Here is a 23,813-nt window from a genome sequence, read left to right as displayed (position 1 = left end):
TACTTTGGAGGCTGAGGTGGGAGGATCCTTGAGCCAAGGAGTTCAAGTCCAAGCTGGGCAAAATAGTGAGACCCTGTCTCTAAATATATATCTATGTGTATATATACATATATTATATATATACACACACATATTTATACGTCTATAAGGAAAAGACCCAAAAGACATTCAGAGTATTTTACCTACCCAAAATCTCTTTCTCATTTCTTCTTTGTTCATTGAGTCTTATGTGTGTGCAGGTATTCACCTTTCAGGGAAGGTTTTCATATCCAGAGCTTGGCTGAAGACTTAATTTCTTTTTTTGTCAATCTTTTCTTTTTTTGCTGCCAATGCCGACTATATTTCAAGTCATCATAGTGGGGTATGGGGAAAAGTTTTCAATTAGCAATAATCATACCTCGGATAAACCTCATTGGCTATGATACTGCCACTTCACAAAGCTGAAGACTTTTTTTTTTTTTTTTGAGACAGAGTCTCACTCTGTTGTCCCAGCTAGAGTGCCATGGCGTCAGCCTACCTCACAGCAACCTCAAACTCCTGGGCTCAAGCTATCCTCCTGCCTCAGCCTCCTGAGTAGCTGGGACTACAGGCATGCGCCACCATGCCCGGCTAATTTTTTCTATATATATTTTTAGTTGTCCAGATAGTTTGTTTCTATTTTTAGTAGAGACGGGGTCTCACTCTTGCTCAGGCTGGTCTCAAACTCCTGACCTCGAGTGATCCTTCCCCTTGGCCTCCCAGAGTGCTAGGATTATAGGCGTGAGCCACCGCACCCGGCCAAAGCTGAAGACTTAATTCTAAGTCATCATGGTAACGCCAGGAACTGGTCTAGGGGCCGTCATGTGATCTAGATACGGCTTATAGGACAGGAGGGGAGTCTGCTGGGAAGCTTCTGGGAAAGGTTTCTTCTTGGTTTAAAAAAAAAAATAAAGACAGAGGTGGATGTGAAGAAATTGGAAACCTCATATATTGCTGATGGGAATGTAAAATGATGCAGCCACTTTGAAAAACAGTCTGGCAGTTCCTCAAACAGTAAAACATACAGTTACCATGTGACCCAACAATTCTACTCTTAAGTATACACCCAAGAGAAATGAAAACATCTGCCTACACAAAAACTTATACACAAATATTCACATAAGCATTATGCATAAGAGCCAAACAGTGGATATAACACAAATGTCCATCAACTATGAATGGAAAAAGAAAATGTAGCATATTTATATAATGGAAGATTGTTCAGCAATATAAAGGAATGAACTACTGAACTACTACTGCTACTTTTTTGTTTTTAAAGAGGCGGGCGTCTGGCTCTGTTGTCCAGGCTGGAGTGCAGTGATATGATCATAACTCAAACTCTTGGGCTCAGGCAACACTCCCACCTCAGTCTCCCAAGTTGCTGGGACTGCAGGCACATGTCACCTCAACTGGCTGAACATTTTACAACATAAATGAACTCTGAAAACATTATGCTAAGTGAAAGAAGTCAATCACAAAAGATCACGTATTATGTAATCCCCTTTATATGAAATGACCAGAATAGGCAAATCTGTAGGGACAGAAAGTAGATTAGTTGGTTTTCTTTTGTTTGTGTTTGTTTTTGAGACAGAGTCTCGCTCTGTTGCCCGGGCTAGAGTGCCGTGGCATCAGCCTAGCTCACAGCAACCTCAAACTCCTGGGTTCAAGCCATCCTTCTGCCTCAGCCTCCCGAGTAGCTGGGACTACAAGCACGTGCCACTGTGCCCGGCTAATTTTTTCTATATATTTTTAGCTGTCCAGATCATTTTTTTCTAGTTTTAGTAGAGATGGGGTCTCGCTCTTGCTCAGGCTGGCCTCGAACTCCTGACCTGGAGTGATCCTCCCGCCTCGGCCTCCGAGAATGCTAGGATTACAGGCGTGAGCCACTGCTCCCGGCCTAGATTAGTTGTTGCCTAGAGCAGAGGGGAGGAGAGTTGGGGGAACATTGAGTGACAGTTAATGGGTGCCAGATTTCTTTTTGGAGTGATAAAAGTGTTTTACAATGGATTGTGGTGATTGTTGCACAACTCTGTGAATATACTACAAACCATTTACTTGTATATTTTAATGAGTGCAGTATTAATATATGGTATGTGAATTATATGTTAACAAAGCTATTATTTACAAAGAGAGAGAGATTTTCAGGAATAGGCAGCCCTTCTTTGTTTCATTACAATCTAGTGGCGCTAGATGTTATGTCCACAGGCAGTGCTTGGAACTATGACAATCATCTTTTAACCATAAAAGCAAGGAAAACGCCAACATGATAAGAATGGAAAAACAAAGAGAGAGAGAATTTGGGTCCTTGATAAAATCTTAGAGCTACTGGAATTACTAATTCTAGAGCTTCTCTATCTCAGGAATTCTTAATATGAGGGAGAAATTTTTCTTAAACAATTCTGAGATATTTTGTTTTTAGTAATTTATTGAGGTAAAATTCACATAATATAAATTAACCATTTTATTTTATTTCTAATTTATTTATTTATTTTCTTTTGAGACAGGGTCTCCCTCTGTTGCCCGGCTGGAATACAGTGGCATGATCAGAGCTCACTGCAGCCTCAAACTCCTGGGCTCAAATGATCCTTCTGTCTCAGACTCCTGAGTAGCTAGGAATAGAGGCATGTGCCACCACTCCTGGCTAATTTTTTAAAAAGTTTTTGTAGACACCCCCAGTTCTTCCCTCATGCCCTAGGCTCTGCATCGCCCCCCCACCCCCAGAAAAAAAAGTTTTTGTAGAGACAGGGTCTCAAACTCTAGGTCTCAAGCAATCCTCCTACCTCAGCTTCCCAAAGTCGTAGGATTACAGGTGTGAGCCACCTTGTCCAGCCTAAAATTAACCATTTTATTTATTTTATTTATTTAAAAAAAATTTTTTTGGAGACAGAGTCTCACTTTGTTGCCCTGGCTAGAGTGCAGTGGGTCACTGCAACCTCAAACTCCTGGGCTCAAGTGATCCTCCTGAGTAGCTGAGACTATGGGCATATGCCACCACACCTGGCTAATTTTTCTATTTTTTAAAATAGAAACAGGATCTCTCTCTTGCTCAGGATGGTCTTGAACTCCTGAGCTCAAGCAGTCCTCCCGCCTTGGCCTCCCAGAATGTTAGGATTACAGACGTGAGCCATCGAGCCTGGCCAAAACTAACCATTTTAAAGCGAGCCATTCAGTGGTGGCCCCTAGTACACTCACAATGTTGTGCAACTACCACCTCTATCTAGTTGCAAAACATTCATTGCTCCAAAGCAAAACCTCTTACCCATTAAACAGTTTCTCCTTCACTCCCCTGTCTTCAGCCCATGGGAACCACCAATTTGTATTTTCTCTCTATGGATTTATCTATTCTGAATGCTTCATATAAATAGAATTATACAATATATGATCTTTTGTGTCTGGTTTCTTTCACTTAGCATAATTTTTTTTGAGGTTCATCCAGATCATAGCATATATCAGTACTTCATTCCTTTTTATGGCTAAATAATATTCCCTTGTACATATATACCACAGTTAGTTTATCCAGTCATCATTAATGGACGCCTTGGCTACTGTGAATAGTGTTGCTGTGAACATGTGTGTACAAGTATTTGTTTGGGTACCTGTTTTCAATTATTTTGGATATATACCTAGGAATGGAATTTTAGGGTTATATGGCAATTCTTTGTTTAACTTTTTGAGGAACTGCCAAACTGTTTTGCACAGAGGCTGAACCATGTGATATTCCCGCCAGCAATGTACAAGGGTTCCAATTTCTCCACATGCTCACCAGCATTTGTTATTTTCTGGGTTTTCATTTATTTATTTTTATTTTTTCTTTTCATCTTCTTGAAGAGCCATTTCATCCTAATTTTCTGGGTTTTTAAAAAAATCATTATAGCCATCCTAGTGCATTTGAAGTAGTACCTCACTGTGGTTGTTTTGGTGTTTACTTGCAGCTAAAAGCATAGAAATTGATACAGGTGTTAAGAGTGGTGGAATTTTGGTTATTTTGTTTAAAATATTTTCTTGATTTTGATTATCTGCCTTTTCAAATTTGTCTCTAGTCACACTAATTTTTATTAAGTCTTTACAATGTACCAGACACTGCACTTAGCATTTTATATGCATAATATCATTTACTTCTCACAGCAAATCTATAGGATGAGTGAAAACTCATCATACAGGGACAGAGAGGAAGAGTAACTTACTCCAGAAAACGGGGTGTGATTTAAAGTCAGGGCCCAGGATTTTTTCAATTAAACTTTTTATTTTGAGATAATTATAGATGCACATGCAGTTGTAAGAAATAATACAAAGAGATCCTATATACCCTTTACCTAGTTTCCTCCATGGTAATGTCTTGCAAAAGCTTAGTACAATATTACAAGCAAGATATTCATACTGATACAGTCAAGATACAGGATTTTTCCATCACTGCAAGGATTCCTCATACTGACCTTTCTATAGCCCCCCTCCTCCTCTCCTGCCTCCATGCCATCCTTAACCCCTGGCAATTAGTGATCTGTTCTCCATTTTTATAATTTTGTCATTTCAAGAATTTTATATAAATGAATCATACAGTGTGAAACCTTTTGAGGTCAGCTTTTTTCATTCATTCTCTGGAAATTCATCCAGGTTGTTGCAATAATCCATATTTCATTTCTTTTTATTGCTAAGTAGTATTCCATGCTGAGTGGTATTCTGTAGGTGTAACAGGTTTGTTTATTTTTATTTTTTATTTGATTTTATTTTTAAGAGGCAGGGTCTCACTCTGTTGCCAAGAGTTGGAGTGCAGTGGTGTGATCATAGCTCACTTGCAGCCTCGAACTCCTGACCTCAAGTGATCCTCCTGCTACAGCCTCCCAAGTACCTGGGACTATAGGCATGCACCACCGTGCACAGCTAGAATACATTTTTTTAAAACCTGCAATACAAGTTATTTTTAATTAAAAAATATTCACAAGGGTGGTACACATTGGAATACATATGACACACGACTGCTGAGCTGTTGGCCTTGGGAGAAGCAGAAGCTCTTAGTCTTTTCTCTGGCATGAGGTCTTTGAGGATCTCCAGGTGCCAGGATCAGTGCAAACATGCTCTGTGCTCATTAAGCCCACAGGAAGCCCCTGTGCTACCCTGGTGTAGGTGGAATTTTCCCTTTTCTAAATCAGGGTCCTTTTGGGTGTAAGTAACAGAGACCTGCTCAGCTTTAAGCTACAAAGGGGAATCTCTTTATGAAGACACAGGAAATGCAGCTGAGCCATTGAAGGCCTGTAGATAAGAAATGGAAAGTTGTGCAGATCCAATCAGGTAGTCTGGGGGGCTAGTCCCACGGTGCAAGTGTAGTCGCAGACAAACAAAATAATTAAGAGCTTGGGCTCAGGAGTCCAATGGCTTGAGTTGAAATCCTGGTTCTACCACTTATAAGCTGCGTGACCTTGGGCAAGTTACTTAACCTCTCAATCCTCCAGTTTCCTTATCTTAAAATGGGGTAATAATGGTATCTACAGTATCAGGTTCCCATGGGGATTAAAGAGTTTATACAGGTTAAATGCTTTACAATAGTGCCTGGCATGTAGCAAGTGCTGTATAACGTTGGTTATACAGTATTATTATTCCACAATTAAATGAAAAGGCATGTAAATTGCAGCACAGTACTAGTTCTACTGCTCGCTCTTGCCTGACTTTTTTTTTTTTTTTTTTTTGGAGACCAGGTCTCGCTCTGTCGCCCAGGCTGGAAAGCAGTGGCATGGTCATAGCTCACTGTAACCTTGAAATTCTGGGCTCAAGTGATCCTCCTGCCTCAGCCTCCCAGAGTGCTAGGATTACAGGTGTGACATCATCACAATTTTATAACATTTCCATTAACCCAAAAAGAAACCCCATATCTCTTATTGATCACCTCCCAATCCTTCCATCCCTCCAGCCCTTGTCAACCACTGATATCCTTTCTGTTCCTATAGACTTGCCTATTTTGGACATTTCATATAAATGGAATCATACAATATGTGTCCTTTGCAACTGGCTTCTTTCACTTAGCATAATGTTTACAAGGTTCAGTGGTAGCATACATCAGTCCTTCATTCCTTTTTATTGTTGAATAATATTCCATGTGTGGCTATACCACAAGTACTAATTTTTATAATCTATAATCCAACCACACTCCTTGAATTAGTTACCTATTGCTGTTGTAACAAATTACCACAAATTTAGTGACTTAAAACAACAGAAATGTATTCTCTTATGTTCTGGAGGCCAGAAGTCTGAAATGAGTCTTATGGGGCTGAAGTTAAGGTGGCAGCAGGGCTGGTTCCCTCTAAAGGCTCCAGGGAAGGTTCATTTCTTGCTTCTTCCAGCTTTTGGTGGCTGCTGTCATTCCTTGACGTGAGGTCCCATCATGCCAATCTCTGCTTTCATCGTTACATTGCCTTCTCTTCTGTAGTCAAACCTTCCTCTACCTCCCTCTTAAGAGGATATGTGTGATCACATTTAGGGCCTACCCAGATAATCCAGGGTAATCGCCCATCTTGTTATCCTTAACCTAATCCCGTTTGCAAAGTGATCACATTATATATAAGATAACACTGATGGGTTCCAGAGATTAGGACTCGGATATCTTTGGGGGCCATTATCCAGCCTACCACCCCTTGACTAAAAATGTTTCTTTCTCTTCTAATATTAGGAAATGAACCAGCAATCAATGGGATGACAGTGGTACAACTGGCCTGGCGCTGTGTCTGTGACAGCTGTCTGGTTGCTTGTTCACTACTTTGGGGTGAGTGGGAAAGTGCACTACAATAGCAGGAGGGGCAATTTCCATTTGGAGTGGGGGAAGGGGCAGACTTTGACTCAGGATTCTAATAACAACTTATGAAGAGTTTTCTATGTTTTAGGAAAATCCACATCTTTTATCTCAAAAAGACGATTCTGCAAGGTGGGTATTTTACAGTATAAGGAAGTTCACATTTAGAGGGCTAAGCCACTTGCCCGGAGTCACATAGACAGTAAGAGGCAGAGGCAGGATCTGAACTCAGGTCTGTATGATGTGGATGCCACAAGCCCAGGCCCTGGCCACCATGCCAAGCTGCCTCTCAAGAAATAGCAGCTCCCTGTCCTCTAACACATTCCTCTCTTCCTGACATTGGCCCTGGAGGGTTGTTAGACCAGAACAACAATGAGGTGATGTTGTATACAACTTAGGCACCCCAGTTTAGTCATCCATGACGCTTCAAGGACCAGAGTTCACAATCTGTGCTGGGCACCCCCGTCAGGGCTTCGACAAGCAACATGTTTGTTAGACACGATGTCCTTTCAAGGCTCAACCAAACAGCCCAGCCCACCTGCGCTGACCAGTGGAGCAGGCGCAGGCTGAGTCACTGCCCAGGTTGTTTCACAACCTGTTTGTGCATTGAGGCAGCAGAGGCAGGAAAGGTCACTGGGTGGCTGGTGTCCTCTTGAGCTCCTGGACAGAAAGGTGGCTCCCAGTGACAGGTGCAAGGAAAGCTCGACTCAACTGTGCCCATCAGTTCTCCCCTAGAGGTTTCTACGACTTCTAGGCTCTCTCATTGACCTGAGCTACAGTCCTTATTTCAACAAGCCTTGATTCCTCATCTGTAAAATGGAAAATACATATGTATTTAAATGATTGTGTACTCTACATCACTATATAATTTAATCTTTACAGCAAGCCAATGAGGTGGATGCTATTATTTCATTTCACTGAGGATCAGGGATGGTTAATACAGGTTGGGAATCAACTCCAAGTCTGTATGACCAAGGAGCTTGGATTCAGAAGGAACTGGCCAAAGAAAAGTCTGGCTATCATTTGCCGTCCCATGCTGAGTCATTTAGGCAAGTCCCTTCCACTCCGTGGGCCTTGGTTTCCCCATTTGTTCTGTGGGGTGTGGGACAGGAAGTTGGACTAATGAGTCTGAAGGCCTCTTTCACTTTTAAGTCTGTGGTCCTATGATTTTATATCAGAATGTCTTTCCCTAAGTCACACCTTGAACATGGGCTCTGTTTCCTGCCCAGCCCATCTTGGGCTTCCTCTGGGAGAAGAACAAACAACAGTGATGAAGAGTTCTTCCACCTTGGCAATCTCCCAGCAAGTCACAGCTGTTGCTTACAACTTTTTCATGACCTCTATTGAGCCATGTCCACATCTGGAAAATTGGGATGACCATAATACCAGCAAGCCAGTCACAGCACACAGTGTTGTGCTAGGTGCATCATTACATTTCCTTTTTATCTTCCTAATGGCCATAGGAGAGGATGTCACTGCTTGTCCTGGTTTATAGGAGGCAGAGTAGGCATCTTAGCCTAGGTGAGTCTGCCTCTTAGCCCTTTGCCATGCTGCTTCTCCTCTCCTAGCCTTGATGGTAGGAGAATGCACTGAAATGATGCATGGAAAACACCTGGTGAGCTGTAGCGTGCTGTACACATACCAGCTGTTACAGATTACAGGCTCTCTTTTTCCCACCATGATGGGAGCTGGGACCTGAGTCTTCAACTGTTTTGCATCTGCAAATAATGCCAACTTGAGCCTTTCTATGGGTTCTTGGTACATAATTGCTGCATATAATTCTATTCATTAAGGACAAGTGGGTGGGATCATTCAACAATGTACGGCCAAGGAGGAAGGACAACAATGCTGAGAATTAGCGTGTTGGTGGCTTGGTCATTGCCAAGGACCCTGTGCCCATTTCCTCCTTCATTTATTCTTAGCTTTTCTCTTCCATTATGATTTTTGTCGTTTATACATTCTCACTCTTTCACCCAAAGAAATAGGAGGAGAGAACCCCAAGAGCATCAGAAAAGCCAATAAAACACAATTTCTTATCAGCTCACCTATCTAACATCCATTCTTTGCTCCCACCTGTCAGGGTCTCACAGAAGTCACACACCATCCCTAGCAGCCTTATCCTCTAGCAGGACCTCCAGATTTCTGTAGAAACCTGAGATTTTTGGGAGGGCATACTGGTTCTCGCCTATAACTCCAGCACTTTGGGGGCCAAGGCAGGAGGATCACTTGAGGCCAGGCCAGGAGTTGGAGACCAGCCTGGGCAACATGGTGAGACCCCATCTCTACAAAAAATAAATAAAATAAATAAACAAATAAAACCTGGGATTTCTGGGTATACCACTCTATGCATTCGCCTCTGCTTCCTAATAGAATTAACTCTCTCTCACTCTGTTTTTCGATTTACTAATATTTATTGTGTACCAAACCCTGTGCTTAGAATTGCTGTGACTTTCCAATTACTCAAAATGGGTAAGGTAATTTTTTCATAAACATTAGACTTTTCTTCTAAAATATTAGAATTTCTTACAATAAGCATGTAATGCTCTTGTAACCAGAAAAAAACTATATATTTTTTTCATTATTTTAATCAATTTTATTGAGATACATTTACATATAATTAAAATGCATCCATTTAAAGGTGTAGCTTGATAAGTCTTGATAAACACCTGAGTTCTGACCACCACAATCATGATACAGAACATTTTCCTTTTCCCAAAAAGTTCCCTTGTGTCCCTTTGCAGTCAATATTTCCCATTCCCCACCCTAGGGAAGCGGAGATTTGATTTCCCTCACTGTAGATTAGTTTTGTCTGTTCTAGAACATCACATAAATGGAATCATGAATTATACATATATATAGTGTCTGCCTTCCTTGACTTAGAATGTTTTTAGACTTATCTATCCTGTGAAGTATATCAGTCATTTGTTCTTTTTTATTGCTGAGTAGTATTCCATTATAGGCATATATCACAATTTGTTTATTCATTCACTTGTTGATGGATATTTTGTTTGTTTAAGTTTTATTTTTTTTTTTAAGTAACACACACTCATCAGCAATTTGGAACACAAAGACAAGAGGAGGAAAAATAATCTCTGGTCCCATTAACCAAAGACAATTATTGTTATTATAGTATTAGAGTGCTTTGAGTGTTTTGTTTTTCTTCCTCTGTGTACAGATGTTTTGCAGACTCTATATAGTTGAAGTCATATTGTACATTTGTCACATCTTTTTTTAATTTATTTTATTTTATTTTATTTTATTTTATTTTATTTTATTTTATTGAGACAGAATCTTGCTCTGTCGCCCTGGGTAGAATGCAGTGGCATCATCATAGCTCACTGCACCCTCAAAGTCTGGGGCTTAAGCAGTCCTCTTGCATCAGCCTCCCAAGTAGCTAGGACTACAAGCTTGGGCCATGACAACCAGCTAATTTTTCTATTTTAAGTAGAGACGGGATCTCCCTCTTCCTCAGGCTGGTCTCAAACTCCTGAGCTCAAGCAATCCTCCCGCCTTGGCGTCCCAGAGTGCTAGGATTACAGGCGTGAGCTGTCACTGTCTTTTTTAGTTAATATTATCTCATAAATATTTTCCACATTATTTCTCTTGTAACCATTTTTAATAGTATATAATATTTTACCACTAGAATGTGACTCTGGACAGGGATTTAGATCGTCTAGCTTATTCTTTTTTTTTTTAATATTTTTTTTAGAGACAGGGTCTCACTCTGTCACCCTGGGCAACATAGTGAGATCCTGTCTCTAAAAAATATATATATAAATAAATAGGCCGGGTGCGGTGGCTCATGCCTGTAATCCTAGCACTCTCGGAGGCCGAGGCGAGCAGATTGTTTGAGCTCAGGAGTTCGAGACCAGACTGAGCAAGAGCAAGACCCTGTCTCTACTAAAAATAGAAAGAAATTATATGGACAACTAAAAATATACACATATATAAAATTAGCCGGGCATGGTGGTGCATGCCCAAGTCCCAGCTACTTGGGAGGCTGAGGCAGAAGGATTGCTTGAGCCCAGGAGTTTGAGGTTGCTGTGAGTTAGGCTGACGCCATGGCACTCTAGCCCAGGCAACAGAGTGAGACTCTGTCTCAAAAAATAAATAAATAAACAAACAAATACATTTTTAAAATAGCTTATTCTTATATTCCAAAAGCCCAGACCAATGCCTGGCCTACAGCAGGCATACAATAAGTGTTGACTGAATTGTATGCCACAATTAGCTTTGCTACATCCATATAGAGAATATACCATTCTCTTTATAATTTTCTTTTCATCAGTTTTCTTTTTAATGCTTATATCAATGCCTCCTCAAACACATCGCCTGAAAGTGGTGTTTGAGAGCACCTACTCCATGAATACCATGTACACTCTTTGCAGCAATTCTGTCAAATAGATAATCACCCTGTTTTACAGATTAAGAAACAAACTAAGAAAAATTAAGTGACTGGCTCAAGGCCCTGTAGCCAGAATGTGACTAAACCCAGATGTTAACCCATTTTTTTTTAAACCCATGTTTACCAGAGTCCAGATTCCACAAAAATATGGGAAATAGTTAAAATTGCTACCTGCCTTGCTATGTGCCGGGTGTATGACTCAATCCTCATGACAACCTCAGAGGGAAGTACTAATAGTCTCCCCATTGGAAGGATGAGGACATGAAGTTCAGAGAGGCGAAGTAATTTGCCCAAGGTTACGTAGCTAGATAATAAGAGAATTTTAAGCCATGCAGCCTGACTCCAGGGCCCATCTTAAACCTGAAGAACTAGTGTGCTAACCTATGCCCTTCTGCTTCTCTGCAAAGTCTTTTTGGGCTTCCTTATCTCCTCTGGCTTGTACAAAGAGTCTCCCACAGAAAACGTTTGAGTTGATGGTATAGATGATGGCATATAACCCTTTGACCCAACAAACGGGTTAATGGCAATGAGATCTTAGGGGACAAGAAATAAACCCTTAAACTTCCAAATACATCACAATGCAGTCTTGCAATTCTGGCAGCTATGAGATGGGGAGAACACCACCTGCTTCCAACGGCCAGCATGGGGAGCAAATGAGTGATGCAGATTCACAGAAAGTTCTTACCCCAGAGCCTGGTACCCAGTAAGTACTCACTAAAGAGAAGCTGTCAAAGGGCCACCATCCAGGAAATTTGAGACCCAATGGGTTAATTATCCTTAGACAAAAAACAACATTGACTTCCCCGGACAGCCTGGGAGAAGAGAAACCCAAACAGACAGTTACAGTTCAGCTAAAACAGAAGCTAATCTTTAATCTTTTATGGATGTGTGTAATACATTAACTATTACAGCCTATCCCCTTGAGGCACCTCAACACCTGGTCAACCAGAGGCTAGAGCTGGGTTGGCTGGGATAAGGGGAAGGGAGCAAGTAAATAGGCCAATTACTCTTCTGCAACTGACTTTCTTGGCCCCCCCCGCCTTGAGATTAATAGGTTTAAATGGCTGATGCTGTCTGTCATGCCGGGGGTGGGGTGGGGAGGTGAACTCTTGAGTCAGCACCCGACGAAGAACACTAGGCACAAAATTACCTGAGATGTTTTACCTGTCTCTCAGCAAACTAAACTCCTTAAGAACAAGAACTGTGTCATTTATTTGTCATTGGGTGTTTGTGGTTGGTGGTTACTATTAATAATGATGATGTCATAATTGGGAAAAAATCCAAAGGTGTAGAATTATTAAGGCTAGGTGTGTCTATGAATTCTATCATACAGTTGAACTACTATATTTTCTTAACTCTATATGCAATTCATGTTCATGTTTATCAGCCTTTGACTTATAATACATATATACATGTATACAGAGGTGTTTCTCGATTGTCTGAAACTCTTATTAAATAAATATTGTGACTTAGAGTGTCTAAGAATCAAGAGAATATGAAGTTCAAACTCCCACTCTAGGCAAGAATTCTTAGAAAAAATTAGCCAGTACAGTGGCATGAGCCTATAGTTCCAGCTGCTCAGGAAGATGAGACAGGAGGATCATCTGAGCTCAGGACTTTGAGATTGCAGTGAACTATAATGACGCCACTGCACTCTAGTTGGGGTGACGGAGCAAGACTCTGTCTCAAAAAAAAAAAAAGAAAAGAAAAGAAAAGAAAAAGAATTCCTTCTACCATTGTCTCTCCTTCAATCCTTCAATATTTCTACTGGAATGGACCTTACTTCTTATCCAGGCATTACTTCTTATCCCTTCCATTACTAGACACCAATACTGTGATCAGTTCTTCCTCCTTTTTTTTTTTTTTTTTTTTGACACAAAGTCTCACTCTGTCACCCAGGCAAGAGTGCATAGCTCACTGCAACTTCAAACTCCTGGGCTCAAGTGATCCTCCTGCCTTGGCCTCCCAAAATGCTGGGATTACAGAAGTGAGCCACCTTGCTCAGCCCCAGTTGTTCCTTACATGAAGGTGAAATCTATCACCCTATAATTTCCACCAAGAAATTCTAGTCCTATCCTCTGGAACTACACAAAATCAGTCAAATTTTTCTTAGAAGGCTGTTACGGATTGAATGTTTGTGTTGAACCCAAACCTCCAGTGTGGTGGTTAGCCTTTGGGCTGTAATTAGGTCACGATGGTGGAGTCCTTATGAAGGGGATTAATGGCCTTATACGAAAAAACACAAGAGAAATTATTTTTCTCTCGGCCATATGAGGACATGAGAAGACAGCCATCTGCAATCCAGGAAGCAGGCCAGATGCCAGATCTATGTGCACCTTGATCTTGGACTTCCCACCCTCCAGAACTGCAAGAAACAGTTTGATGTTTAGGCCACCCAGTCTAAAACATTGTTATACCCTGAAATGACCAAGGCAGCACAAAGTCTTAGGACAGTAAGTCTCTAGAGGCAGACAGATTTGAGTTTTAATCCTGACTCTGACACTTACTAGCAAGGTACTTAACTTCTCAGAGCCTGTTTCCTCATTTATAAAGTGGTCTAAAGTACCCATTGTCATGAGATTTAAATGAGATAAATATGTATAAAGTATCTGGCATCTAATGCTCGACAAATGTAAGATACTTCCCTCCTCTTTCTCTTGCCTCAATCCTCCTGGCTTTGTCATATATTTATGTACTAGAAGACAGATGTTATGTTCCACTCTTCTGAAGTCTTTTCCAAGTTAAACATTCCGTAGTTCCTAAACCACTCTCCTAATAACAACTCTGATTCATTGCATACCTACAATATACAGTATGTGCCAGGCACTGGGCCTAAGAAGTTAAATAACCTGCCTAGGGCCACACAAGCAGTAGCCAGAATTCTAGATCTGTCTGACTTTAAAGCCACACCTTCAAATCTGGATCCTACAGCAGTACTGTCCACTAGAAATATGTGAGTCATATATGTACTTTTTTGTTTGTTTTGGGACAGGGTCTCTCTCTGTTGCCTGGGCTAGAGTGCAGTGGCATCATCATAGCTCACTGCAACCTCCAACTCCTGGCCTCAATCAATCCTCCTGCCTCAGCCTCCCAAGTAGCTGGGACTACAGGCACGGACCACCTCGGCTAATTTTTCTATTTTTTGTAGAGATGGGAGTCTCACTCTTACTCAGGCTGCCCTCAAACTCCTGACTGAAGCCTCCTGCCTCAGCTTCCCAAAGTGCTAGGATTACAGACATGAGCCACCTCGCCCAGTTTGTATTTTTCTTCATAGCACATTTGACCAGATGACACACTACCAATTTACCAATTTATTTGTTTATCTTTCTCCTACCCATTAAAATTATAAGCTACATGAAGGCAGGGGCTTTATTTTATTCGCTGCAATATCCCTGTCTAAAAAAAGAAAAGAAAAGAAAAATACATCAGGGCATCAAGGCATGGGGGGCAGGGCAGATAGTGGATTGCAATTGTAAATAGGTGGTCAGAGAAGACCTCTCTAATCAAGGGAGATTTGAGTAGAGACCAGAAGAAAACAAGGGAGTGAATCCTGTAATTCAGTGGGGAAGCAGAGTTCCAGGCAGACTGTACAACAATTACAAAAGACTTAAGATGGGAGCATCCTTGACATATTCAAGTTAGAGCAATGAGAACAGTGTAGCTGGAGCTCAGTGGATGGGGCAGCGGCAGGAACAGATAGGGATAGTTGACAATACAGGATCAGAGAGGTAATGGGATGGGGGCAGATCATATAGGCCTCAGAAGGACTTTGGCTTTTACTCCGAGCGGATGAATGACATGAACTGATGAGGATGCTGGAGATAATTAGATTGAAAAGTAAGTCATACCTTTTCCATAGGGCTATGCATATAGGAAGCAGCCAATAAATGGCAGCTCATTCCTGGGGAAACATTAGTTTGTAACACTAAGGTTGAGAGCCTAACATTGAGTATAATGGGTGGGTGGGTAGATCTATCTTAATTCTCATTAGGCCATTCTAGAAAGCTGATGAAGGACGTGTGTATGGAAGTGTGTGCGTTGCAATTCACGTTGACAGTCTGCTGTGCTGATGAAGACTGGTCAAAAACAGGTTTTACTACTTTGAGCCCTGTCTAGTGATTGGCTGGGGAACATTAGATGTATGGACTTTTCTCCTCCTTTGCTGCCATTAATTGTAATAATTGCGGAAATTCACTATGGGGAAAGAGCACATGAATTCAGAAGGAAGCCTGGGAAAGAGACAGGCTTGGTGTCAGAACTGAATTTGAATCTGAGTTCTACTGGTTATGGGCTGTGTGGCCTTTGGCAAGTCACTTTACCTTTCTAAACCTGTTTTCCTCCCCTGTAAAGTGGAGATGGTAAGATGCACCTTTTGGTAGTATTTGGCATATTTACACACATATAGCTGTTCAATAATTAGTAGCTACTGTGATGTGTTCAACATAATTTCTGAACATCTACTACATGTAAAGCACATTTATAAAGAAAATGGTGATTCTTCCCTTTGAGGTGTTTACAATCTACCCAGGGAGATGAGCCATGCACAAAATACATTCAATAAGATAAAATGTTTTAGCAGCACTTGTGGGCTAAAAGCAAAAGCAAAAAAAAGAAAAGATAGACTATTACTGCTCAAATGAGAGATATAAAATATAACAGTAATAGCTATCATTTACTGAGTGCTTACAATAAGCCAATCACTATGCCAAGTGCTTTATAACTATCTCATTTTATTTTTGTAAACTCCTTCTTAGAAAGTACTATTATTACCTCTACTTTACAAAAAAGGGAAGCTGAGGCTCAGAGAGGGGAAGTGAATTGCCCAAGAGTGCACAGCTGGGTAGTGGCAGAGCACAAGGGTGAGCCCCATTCTAAGCTCTAGGCCTCACATCCTTTTCAGAGAAACCCATCCCTATAACTCCTAGGCCTTACCCAGGTGTTACCATATCGTAACCCATTTCCTGTCCATCTTTTTTTCAAGACGCCAGCTAAAATTTGGTATATACTCTAATGCCTCAAAGGACCTGTAATTCACTGGATTTTCTATGATGAAATTAGTGCCTGTGTAGGAAAAGAGAGGCCAACCAATTTTATAACCTCTTCAATCATTACAGCACTGAGGGCTTGTTACTCTGCCCAATCTTATGAATCACCAGGTCAATCAGGAGACACATCCTAAGCCGTGGGGTATATGCAGCTCTAACAACAATCAGAGTTCTATGCAAGGCCCAGTCTTTGTCTATCTTCTTCTTCCTACTCAGCACACTCTTTCAGGACAATCTCATTCGTTCTCATGCCTTCAGCTACCATCTATAAGGCTATGACTTTGAAGTCTCCATCTCCAGCCCATTTCTCTCCCCTGAACTTTGCCATCTGGGTGATGCATAGACAACTGATGTTCAGTGTGTCTACATATGAATTCATCTTTCCTGCCTCACCCACACTGTATTGTTTTCTAGCTCAGAAAAAAAATACTACCATGGCCACCAAAGATAGAAATCTAAACATTTATGATTCCTTTCTCTGTCTCTCTGCCTCTGATTAGTCTTTAAATCATCCTATCTCTTTTATATTTTTAAAATCTTTCTCTGACAGTCATATCTCAGCCAGAGTTGTGCCAAAGTTCCTAACTCGTCTTTTTTCTCTAGGCTCTCTTTTGCCAAGCTCTTTTCCACATTGTTAGCCAGGGTTAGTTATCTCTTAAAAACTCACATCTATTTTTATTCTGGCATACAAAGCCCTCCAGAATCTGGACCTTATTCCTTTTCCAGACTCATTTCTTACTCTTCCTAAACTCAGATTCTAAATCCTAATTCTACTTAACTCAGTGTCCTTTTGTACATGCTGTTCCCGTTACCTGGAATTCCCTTTCCTCTCTTCTCTATCTAGCTAACACCTATTGATCCTTCAAGTGACTTTGGACATTAACTAGGAAGACTTCCCTGGTGTCCCAGCATGGATCAAGTGTTCTACTTGTTTCCAAAACAGCTGAATTGTTTATATTTTATTACCTTATTGCATCAAATCACATGCTACTGTCTCCTTAGTTTAACTGGTTCCCACAACTTGTTTATAAACTCTTTTGAAGGTAGAAATGGAGTCAACAGCTAAAAGTGATTGTCTAGAACACAGTAGACTTTCAAGAAATGTTCAACTTTTTTAAAAAAAAGAATGAATGGGAAGTAGTGTAGGTTAGAGCAAGGTAACTAGAGCTAGAAGTGGCAGGTATATAGAGGGTGGACTCTGAGGTCAGCTGATTACATTTGTATCCTAGCCTCCCCACTTGTTGCCTAAGTTTCCCCACCTGTAAAATTACAGTAATAATGGTACTTGGTTCATAGGGTTGCTGTGATAATTTTAATATGTTGTTCACTATGTGTTTTTGCATTAACTTTGTAAAATACAGTATTAAAATATCAGCAGGATGGTGATCATGGAAGTCGAAATCCGCTAAGGAATGGGTAACAACTCACTTGCCATAATAAAAAATAGATTACTTAATTACTGAGTTTTTTGGTGTCCCCTTAAATTTTGCACTCCAGGTGAGGGCCTCATTCGCCTCACCCTAGTCCCTGCCGTCTGCACCTCGTTATGCTTAACACATTAGCAGCATTCAGTAACTATTCGTTGAATTTACAATCTCACTTTATTTTTAAGTTGAGGTATAATATACACAGTAAAGTGAGAAAATAGTGTAGTGCTGAGATCCTTAACTGTTCAGCCCATTATGCTAAGCAGTCCAGGGCGTCTTGCCTTTCCACATTCAGGTACCTGACAAAAAGAGGTCTTTGTTTTATCACACTCTCTTCTCTTTTCTCTGCAGCTCCCTTCCCCAGAATCAAGCCACCCCCCAACCCCTGACAGCGCTGCTCCGAGTTCAAAGTTTAAACATAATCTTTCTTCAGTACTACCAGTTCCAAGAAATTTCCTACACAAAAACATCTCCAGGTCGTCGAACCTGAAAAAAATATTTTCCTAGACGACGGCCTATGACACCAACGCTCCTGGCAGCCCCCGGAGGACACCACCTCTCATACGGCAGCACCGAGTTTTGCGCATGCGCTTCTGCTCCGGCAGCAAAACGCGATTGGTTGCCCTCTCGGCATCCTTACGTTGCGCGACGCCGGCTTCCTGCCGGAAGTAGGAAGAAGAAGAAATTGAGTGGTTGCCCCCGTCAGGGGATTTGGCGAGCTGGGTTAACCTGAAGGTTGCGGGTAATTGTCGCTCGAAGCCTCCGAGTTGCGCGGGTGGATATAATTCCTGGCTTTGCGAGAAGCTAGAGCGCGCGGGGAGGTGTGTTTCTAGTGTAAGTGGTCACGTGTCCTGGATGCCGGCTTAGGAGGACCTGAAAGAACTTCACGCTTCCACCTAACTTGCTTTAAAAGGCATTTTCAGAGAGGCAGAACGTCTAGTTTCTGCCACTGACTTGCCGTGTGCGTCCTTGGGTCCCTCTATGAGTCTCAATATTCTCATCTATAAAACGAAGGGAAGACAAGGTCCCTTAAGTCACTTTTACTGACTTCTCAATGTTATTGCGTGCCTATTATGTCATTTGAGCCATATAACCTCGGGGGTTAAATATCGTTGGCCCCGTTTTATAAGAAAGACATTGAGTCCCAGGGTGAGAAGATACATGACTTTCTCAAGATTGCACAAATAACTTTTGGTGGTTTCAGAACTTGAGACTAGCAACTTGAGACTAGAAGGATATGGTGTAACTCCATGATCAGATTTCTTTTGAATATTTCTGTTATTTATGTTTATCTTTTATTTATATTTCAGTTCCTGAAACTGGCCATGTAAGCAGATACTCATTTGAATGAATGAATGAAATTTCATTTCACGGCCAATGCCATGGCAGATCTGGTGTCTGTCCACCACTCTGATGTATAAACAAGCATAACTCTTCCAGGTGTATCCTGTGCCTTACCAGATCGGGGGCTCTGAGTCCAGTTCTGTTGTCTCCCACTTAATCAAACAGACACCATGGAGGCACCTCCAGTCACCATGATGCCCGTCACTGGGGGCACCATTAACATGATGGAGTACTTGTTGCAGGGTAAGTGAATCCAGGAGCTTGGATTACCTATTTTCCTCTTTTCTGTTCTACTTCCCTGGAGATGAGAGACTGTTACACAAAGGCAACCTGCATGGTTTCTGGCACCCAATATATAACAACTATTTTTTTAACTGTTATTTTAAATTATGGTTTCATATGCATTAAATTTGTCATCTTTAACATTTTAAGTGTACAGTTAAGTAGTGTTAAATATATTCACATTATTGTACAACATCTCTAGAACTTTTTCATCTTGTAAAATTGAATCTGTACCCATTAAACATTAATTCCCTCTCCCCTCTACTCCCAACCCTTAACAACCACCCTTCTACTTTCTGTTTCTGATTTTGACTACTTTAGAGACCTCATGTGAGTGGATTAATACAGTATGACTGGTTTATTTCACTTAGCATAATGTCTTCAAGGTTCACCGATGTTATCGTATATGACAAAATCTCTTTCTTTTAAAAGAATGTATAGTATTGCATTGTATGTCTATACCACATTTTTTTAATTCATTCTTCTGTTGATGGACATTTGGGTTGCGTCCACCTCCTGGCTATTGTGAATAGTGCTAAGGTGAACATGGGTGTACAAATATCTCTTTGAGATCCTGTTTTGAATTGTTTTGAGTATATACCCAAAAGTGGGATTATTGGGTTATATGGTAATTCTAATTCCATGACCCAAAATGAAAGGTGAGACTCAATAGTGCTTTTTCCCTCTTCAGGAAGTGTTTTAGATCACAGTTTGGAAAGCCTTATCCACCGCCTTCGTGGTTTGTGTGACAACATGGAACCTGAGACTTTCCTTGACCATGAGATGGTGTTCCTCCTTAAGGGCCAGCAGGCCAGCCCATTTGTTCTGAGGGCTCGGCGCTCTATGGACAGGGCAGGGGCACCCTGGCATCTACGCTACCTAGGACAGCCAGAAATGGGAGACAAGAACCGCCATGCCCTAGTGAGAAACTGCGTGGACATTGCCACATCTGAGAACCTCACTGACTTCTTGATGGAAATGGGCTTCCGCATGGACCATGAGTTTGTTGCCAAGGGACACTTGTTTCGTAAGGGCATCATGAAGATTATGGTGTACAAGATTTTCCGCATCCTAGTCCCAGGGAACACAGATAGTACTGAGGCCTTGTCACTCTCCTATCTTGTAGAATTAAGTGTTGTTGCACCAGCTGGCCAGGACATGGTCTCTGATGACATGAGGAACTTTGCTGAGCAGCTGAAACCTCTAGTTCACTTAGAGAAAATAGACCCCAAGAGGCTCATGTGACTAAGAAGGTCTGTGCATCTTTGGGGCCTGTCCTCACCTATTAGAAAAAGATGTTTTAAATGCTCCATTTCACCACTGCCAGCCAGGTAGTCTTCCTTCAGGAAGAAGGACAGTGAGGATTTAGTTGGTTCTTTGCACTGTTTTCCTCAGGTGGTGATTTCACTTTCATGACAGCCTTTATATAATAAATTAAAGGCTCAGGATAACATGGAAAATCCATCTAATCCTTCTGAATGAAGAGGAGAAACTGGAATAAATTAGCTTTTGGAAAGAAAAATCTGTTTCACCATGTGTGTATAAGATTGATAATGTAGAGGCTGTGAGCTTGTGTTATTTGGAAATAAAGGCTATGAAAAGAAATGTCTGTAATTCTGATCTTTACTCCCTTATCCTGCTAATTTGGGATGGATTCATTACTAGTTGTAGCAAAAAAGAAAATGACAGTTCCTAGTTTTAATTTTCACAGGATGATAGTTTTTACCTTTCACTAAAGTAGCACATTTGTTGTTGAAAAATTTTAAAATACAGCACAGACAAAATAATAAAAATAACATCCTATTATCCAAAGAGATGTGCTAGTTCTATTTTGGTATATATCCTTCTAGTTTTTTTTTTTTTTTGTAAATTTATGTATGTGAGATATATTTATTTTATAAAAATATTCCATAAATACTGATTTATAACCTTTTTTCATTAATTTACCATTAACATCTTTCCAGGACATTGGTCTATGGTGTGCTTTTGTAAAAACAAAATAATAACTCACTTATTGAGTTATTATGTGTGAGTAGTATCCTAAATGCTTTAGGTATTTTAAAACAGGAAACTGAGGGCCAGGCATGGTGTTTCATGCTTGTAATTACAGCACTCTGGGAGGCAGAGGCTGGACGATCACTTGAGGTCAGGAGTTCAAGACCAACCTGAGCAAAAGCGAGACCCCTTCTCTACTAAAAATAGAAAAATTAGCCAGGCATTTTGGCTCATGCCTATAGTCCCAGCTACTCGGGAGGCTGAGGCAGGAGGATTACTTGAGCCCAGGAGTTTGAGGTTGCTGTGAGCTAGGCTGACGCTATGGCACTCTAGCCTGGGCAACAGAGACCATCTCAAAAAAAAAAAAAACAAAAAACAAAAAACAGGAAACTGAAGTGCAGAGAGATCAATTAACTTTCCCTAGGCTATACAGCTACTATTTGGCAGAGCTGGTATTTAAATATTGACAGTTTTAATTACTATTTGTATTTTTTCATATGGATTTTCCATAAATTAATTGATTCCTCTACTTTTGGATTTTTTTTGGGTGGGGGGGGGAACAGGGTCTTGCTTTGTTGCCCAGGATAGAGTGCAGTTGTGTCATCATAACTCACTGCAATCTACTTTTGGATTTTTAGTGATCCCAAGTTTTTGCTTTTATCAACATTCCTATAACACTAGTATTTTTAATTAAATCTTTTTTGACATCTGTGATTATTCTTTTTTTTTTTTTTTTTTTTGAGACAGAGTGTCACTTTGTTGCCCGGGCTAGAGTGAGTGCCGTGGCATCAGCCTAGCTCACAGCAACCTCAGACTCCTGGGCTTAAGCGATCCTACTGCCTCAGCCTCCCTAGTAGCTGGGACTACAGGCATGAGCCACCATGCCCGGCTAATTTTTTTTGTATATATATTTTTAGTTGGCCAGATAATTTCTTTCTATTTTTTTAGTAGAGACGGGGTCTCACTCTTGCTCAGGCTGGTCTCGAACTCCTGACCTCGAGCGATCCACCCGCCTCGGCCTCCCAGAGCTAGGATTACAGGCGTGAGCCACCGCGCCCGGCCTGTGATTATTCTTAAGGATAAATTCTAGGGAACTGCAAAGGGTATGCACTATTGTAAGACTTCTGCCACGCATTTCCGAATACCTTCAAGCAACATCCCAGTTTCCACTCCTACCAACTGTAAATGAAGTTTCCAACACTATTGCAAACACTGGGTCTTACCATGAAAATTTGCTTTTCCCATTTGATAATAAATGGTAACTAGTTTTAATTTTTTAAAAAAAGTATTAATGAGCAAGGTTTAAATTTTTTAATGTTTATTGATCCCTGGTGGTCTAGTAGTTAGGAAAAACAAAATATTTATTGGACATCTTACATGAATTCCCTTTTCTTTACTGATTGTTGTTTGTCTTTTCCTTATTAATTTGTAAAGAGCTTCTTTATAACTTTTCCCACTTAACATTTGACTTAATGGATTTTCTTAAAGTAACACTTCTTAATGGGATAAATGTTGATTATTTTAATACTTGTAATAGAGTTTTTTTGTTTTGTTTTGTTTTGTTTTGTTTTTTTGAGACAGAGTCTCGCTTTGTTGCCTGGGCTAGAGTGAGTGCTGTGGCATCAGCCCAGCTCACAGCAACCTCAAACTCCTGGGCTTCAGCGATCCTACTGCCTCAGCCTCCCGGGTAGCTGGGACTACAGGTATGTGCCACCATGCCCGGCTAATTTTTTCTATATATATTTTAGTTGGCCAGATAATTTCTTTCTATTTTTTTAGTAGAGACGGGGTCTCGCTCTTGCTCAGGCTGGTCTCGAACTCCTGACCTTGAGCGATCCACCCGCCTTGGCCTCCCAGAGTGCTAGGATTACAGGCGTGAGCCACCGCGCCTGGCCATTTGTAATAGAGTTTTTAAAATCCTGGAGACTATAATAAAGACATCTGCACTCAAATGTTTATGGCAGCACAATTCACTATAGCAAGGATGTGGAAACAACCCAAGTGCCCGTCAATCCATGAATGGATTAATAAAATATGGTATATGTATACAATGGAATACTACTCAATTATAAAAACGATGGTGATCTAGCACCTCTTATATTTTCCTGGATACAGCTTGAGCCCATCCTCCAAAGTGAGGTATCACAAGAATGAAAGAATAGGCACCACATGTACTCGCCATCAAACTGACACTGACTGATCACTAAGGTGCTCACACAGTAGTAATATTCTTTGGGGGTAGATAAACTCACAACTAGTGGATATGGTGAGTGTTGTAGGGGGGGAAACGGCACGTCTCAAATCATGGTTGGGATATAGCAAAGTCATAACACGTAACCAAAATGTTTGTACCCCCATAATTTCCTGAAATAAAAAAAAAAACAAACCCTGGAGAGTGTGTGGTTTGCTAAAAATTGTAGGTTACTCAAAATTTTTATTTTCCTCTGGAACCTCCACTTAATTATCATCTCAGCTGAACTGCATTAGACAACTCATAATTCTCTTTGAATCTAAGTTTG

General features: G+C 40.9%; 1 protein-coding gene and 1 pseudogene across 9 annotated transcripts; one reads left to right on the top strand and one right to left on the bottom strand.

Moving 5' to 3' along the window:
• Positions 1 to 323: 323 nt before the first annotated feature.
• Positions 324 to 442, bottom strand: LOC123636106 (annotated as a pseudogene).
• Positions 443 to 18,330: 17,888 nt separating this feature from the next.
• On the top strand, positions 18,331 to 20,904 carry MED18 (mediator complex subunit 18). 9 transcript variants are annotated; one of them, XM_045545780.1, is made up of 4 exons: positions 18,331 to 18,494; positions 18,984 to 19,000; positions 19,114 to 19,260; positions 19,991 to 20,904. In XM_045545780.1, the coding sequence occupies exons 3-4, from the start codon at positions 19,188 to 19,190 to the stop codon at positions 20,542 to 20,544; spliced, it is 627 nt and encodes a 208-aa protein (XP_045401736.1). In that variant the 5' UTR covers positions 18,331 to 18,494; positions 18,984 to 19,000; positions 19,114 to 19,187; the 3' UTR covers positions 20,545 to 20,904. The 9 variants fall into 9 exon arrangements, with proteins under 9 accessions (XP_045401736.1, XP_045401735.1, XP_045401732.1 ...); XM_045545779.1 differs by having other exon boundaries at positions 18,331 to 18,507; XM_045545781.1 differs by having other exon boundaries at positions 18,347 to 18,415.
• The last annotated feature ends 2,909 nt before the right edge of the window (positions 20,905 to 23,813 follow it).

This window comes from Lemur catta, chromosome 3, assembly GCF_020740605.2.
Source record: "Lemur catta isolate mLemCat1 chromosome 3, mLemCat1.pri, whole genome shotgun sequence".
NCBI lineage: Eukaryota > Metazoa > Chordata > Mammalia > Primates > Lemuridae > Lemur > Lemur catta.
This window is presented reverse-complemented; position numbering and strand designations above follow the sequence as displayed.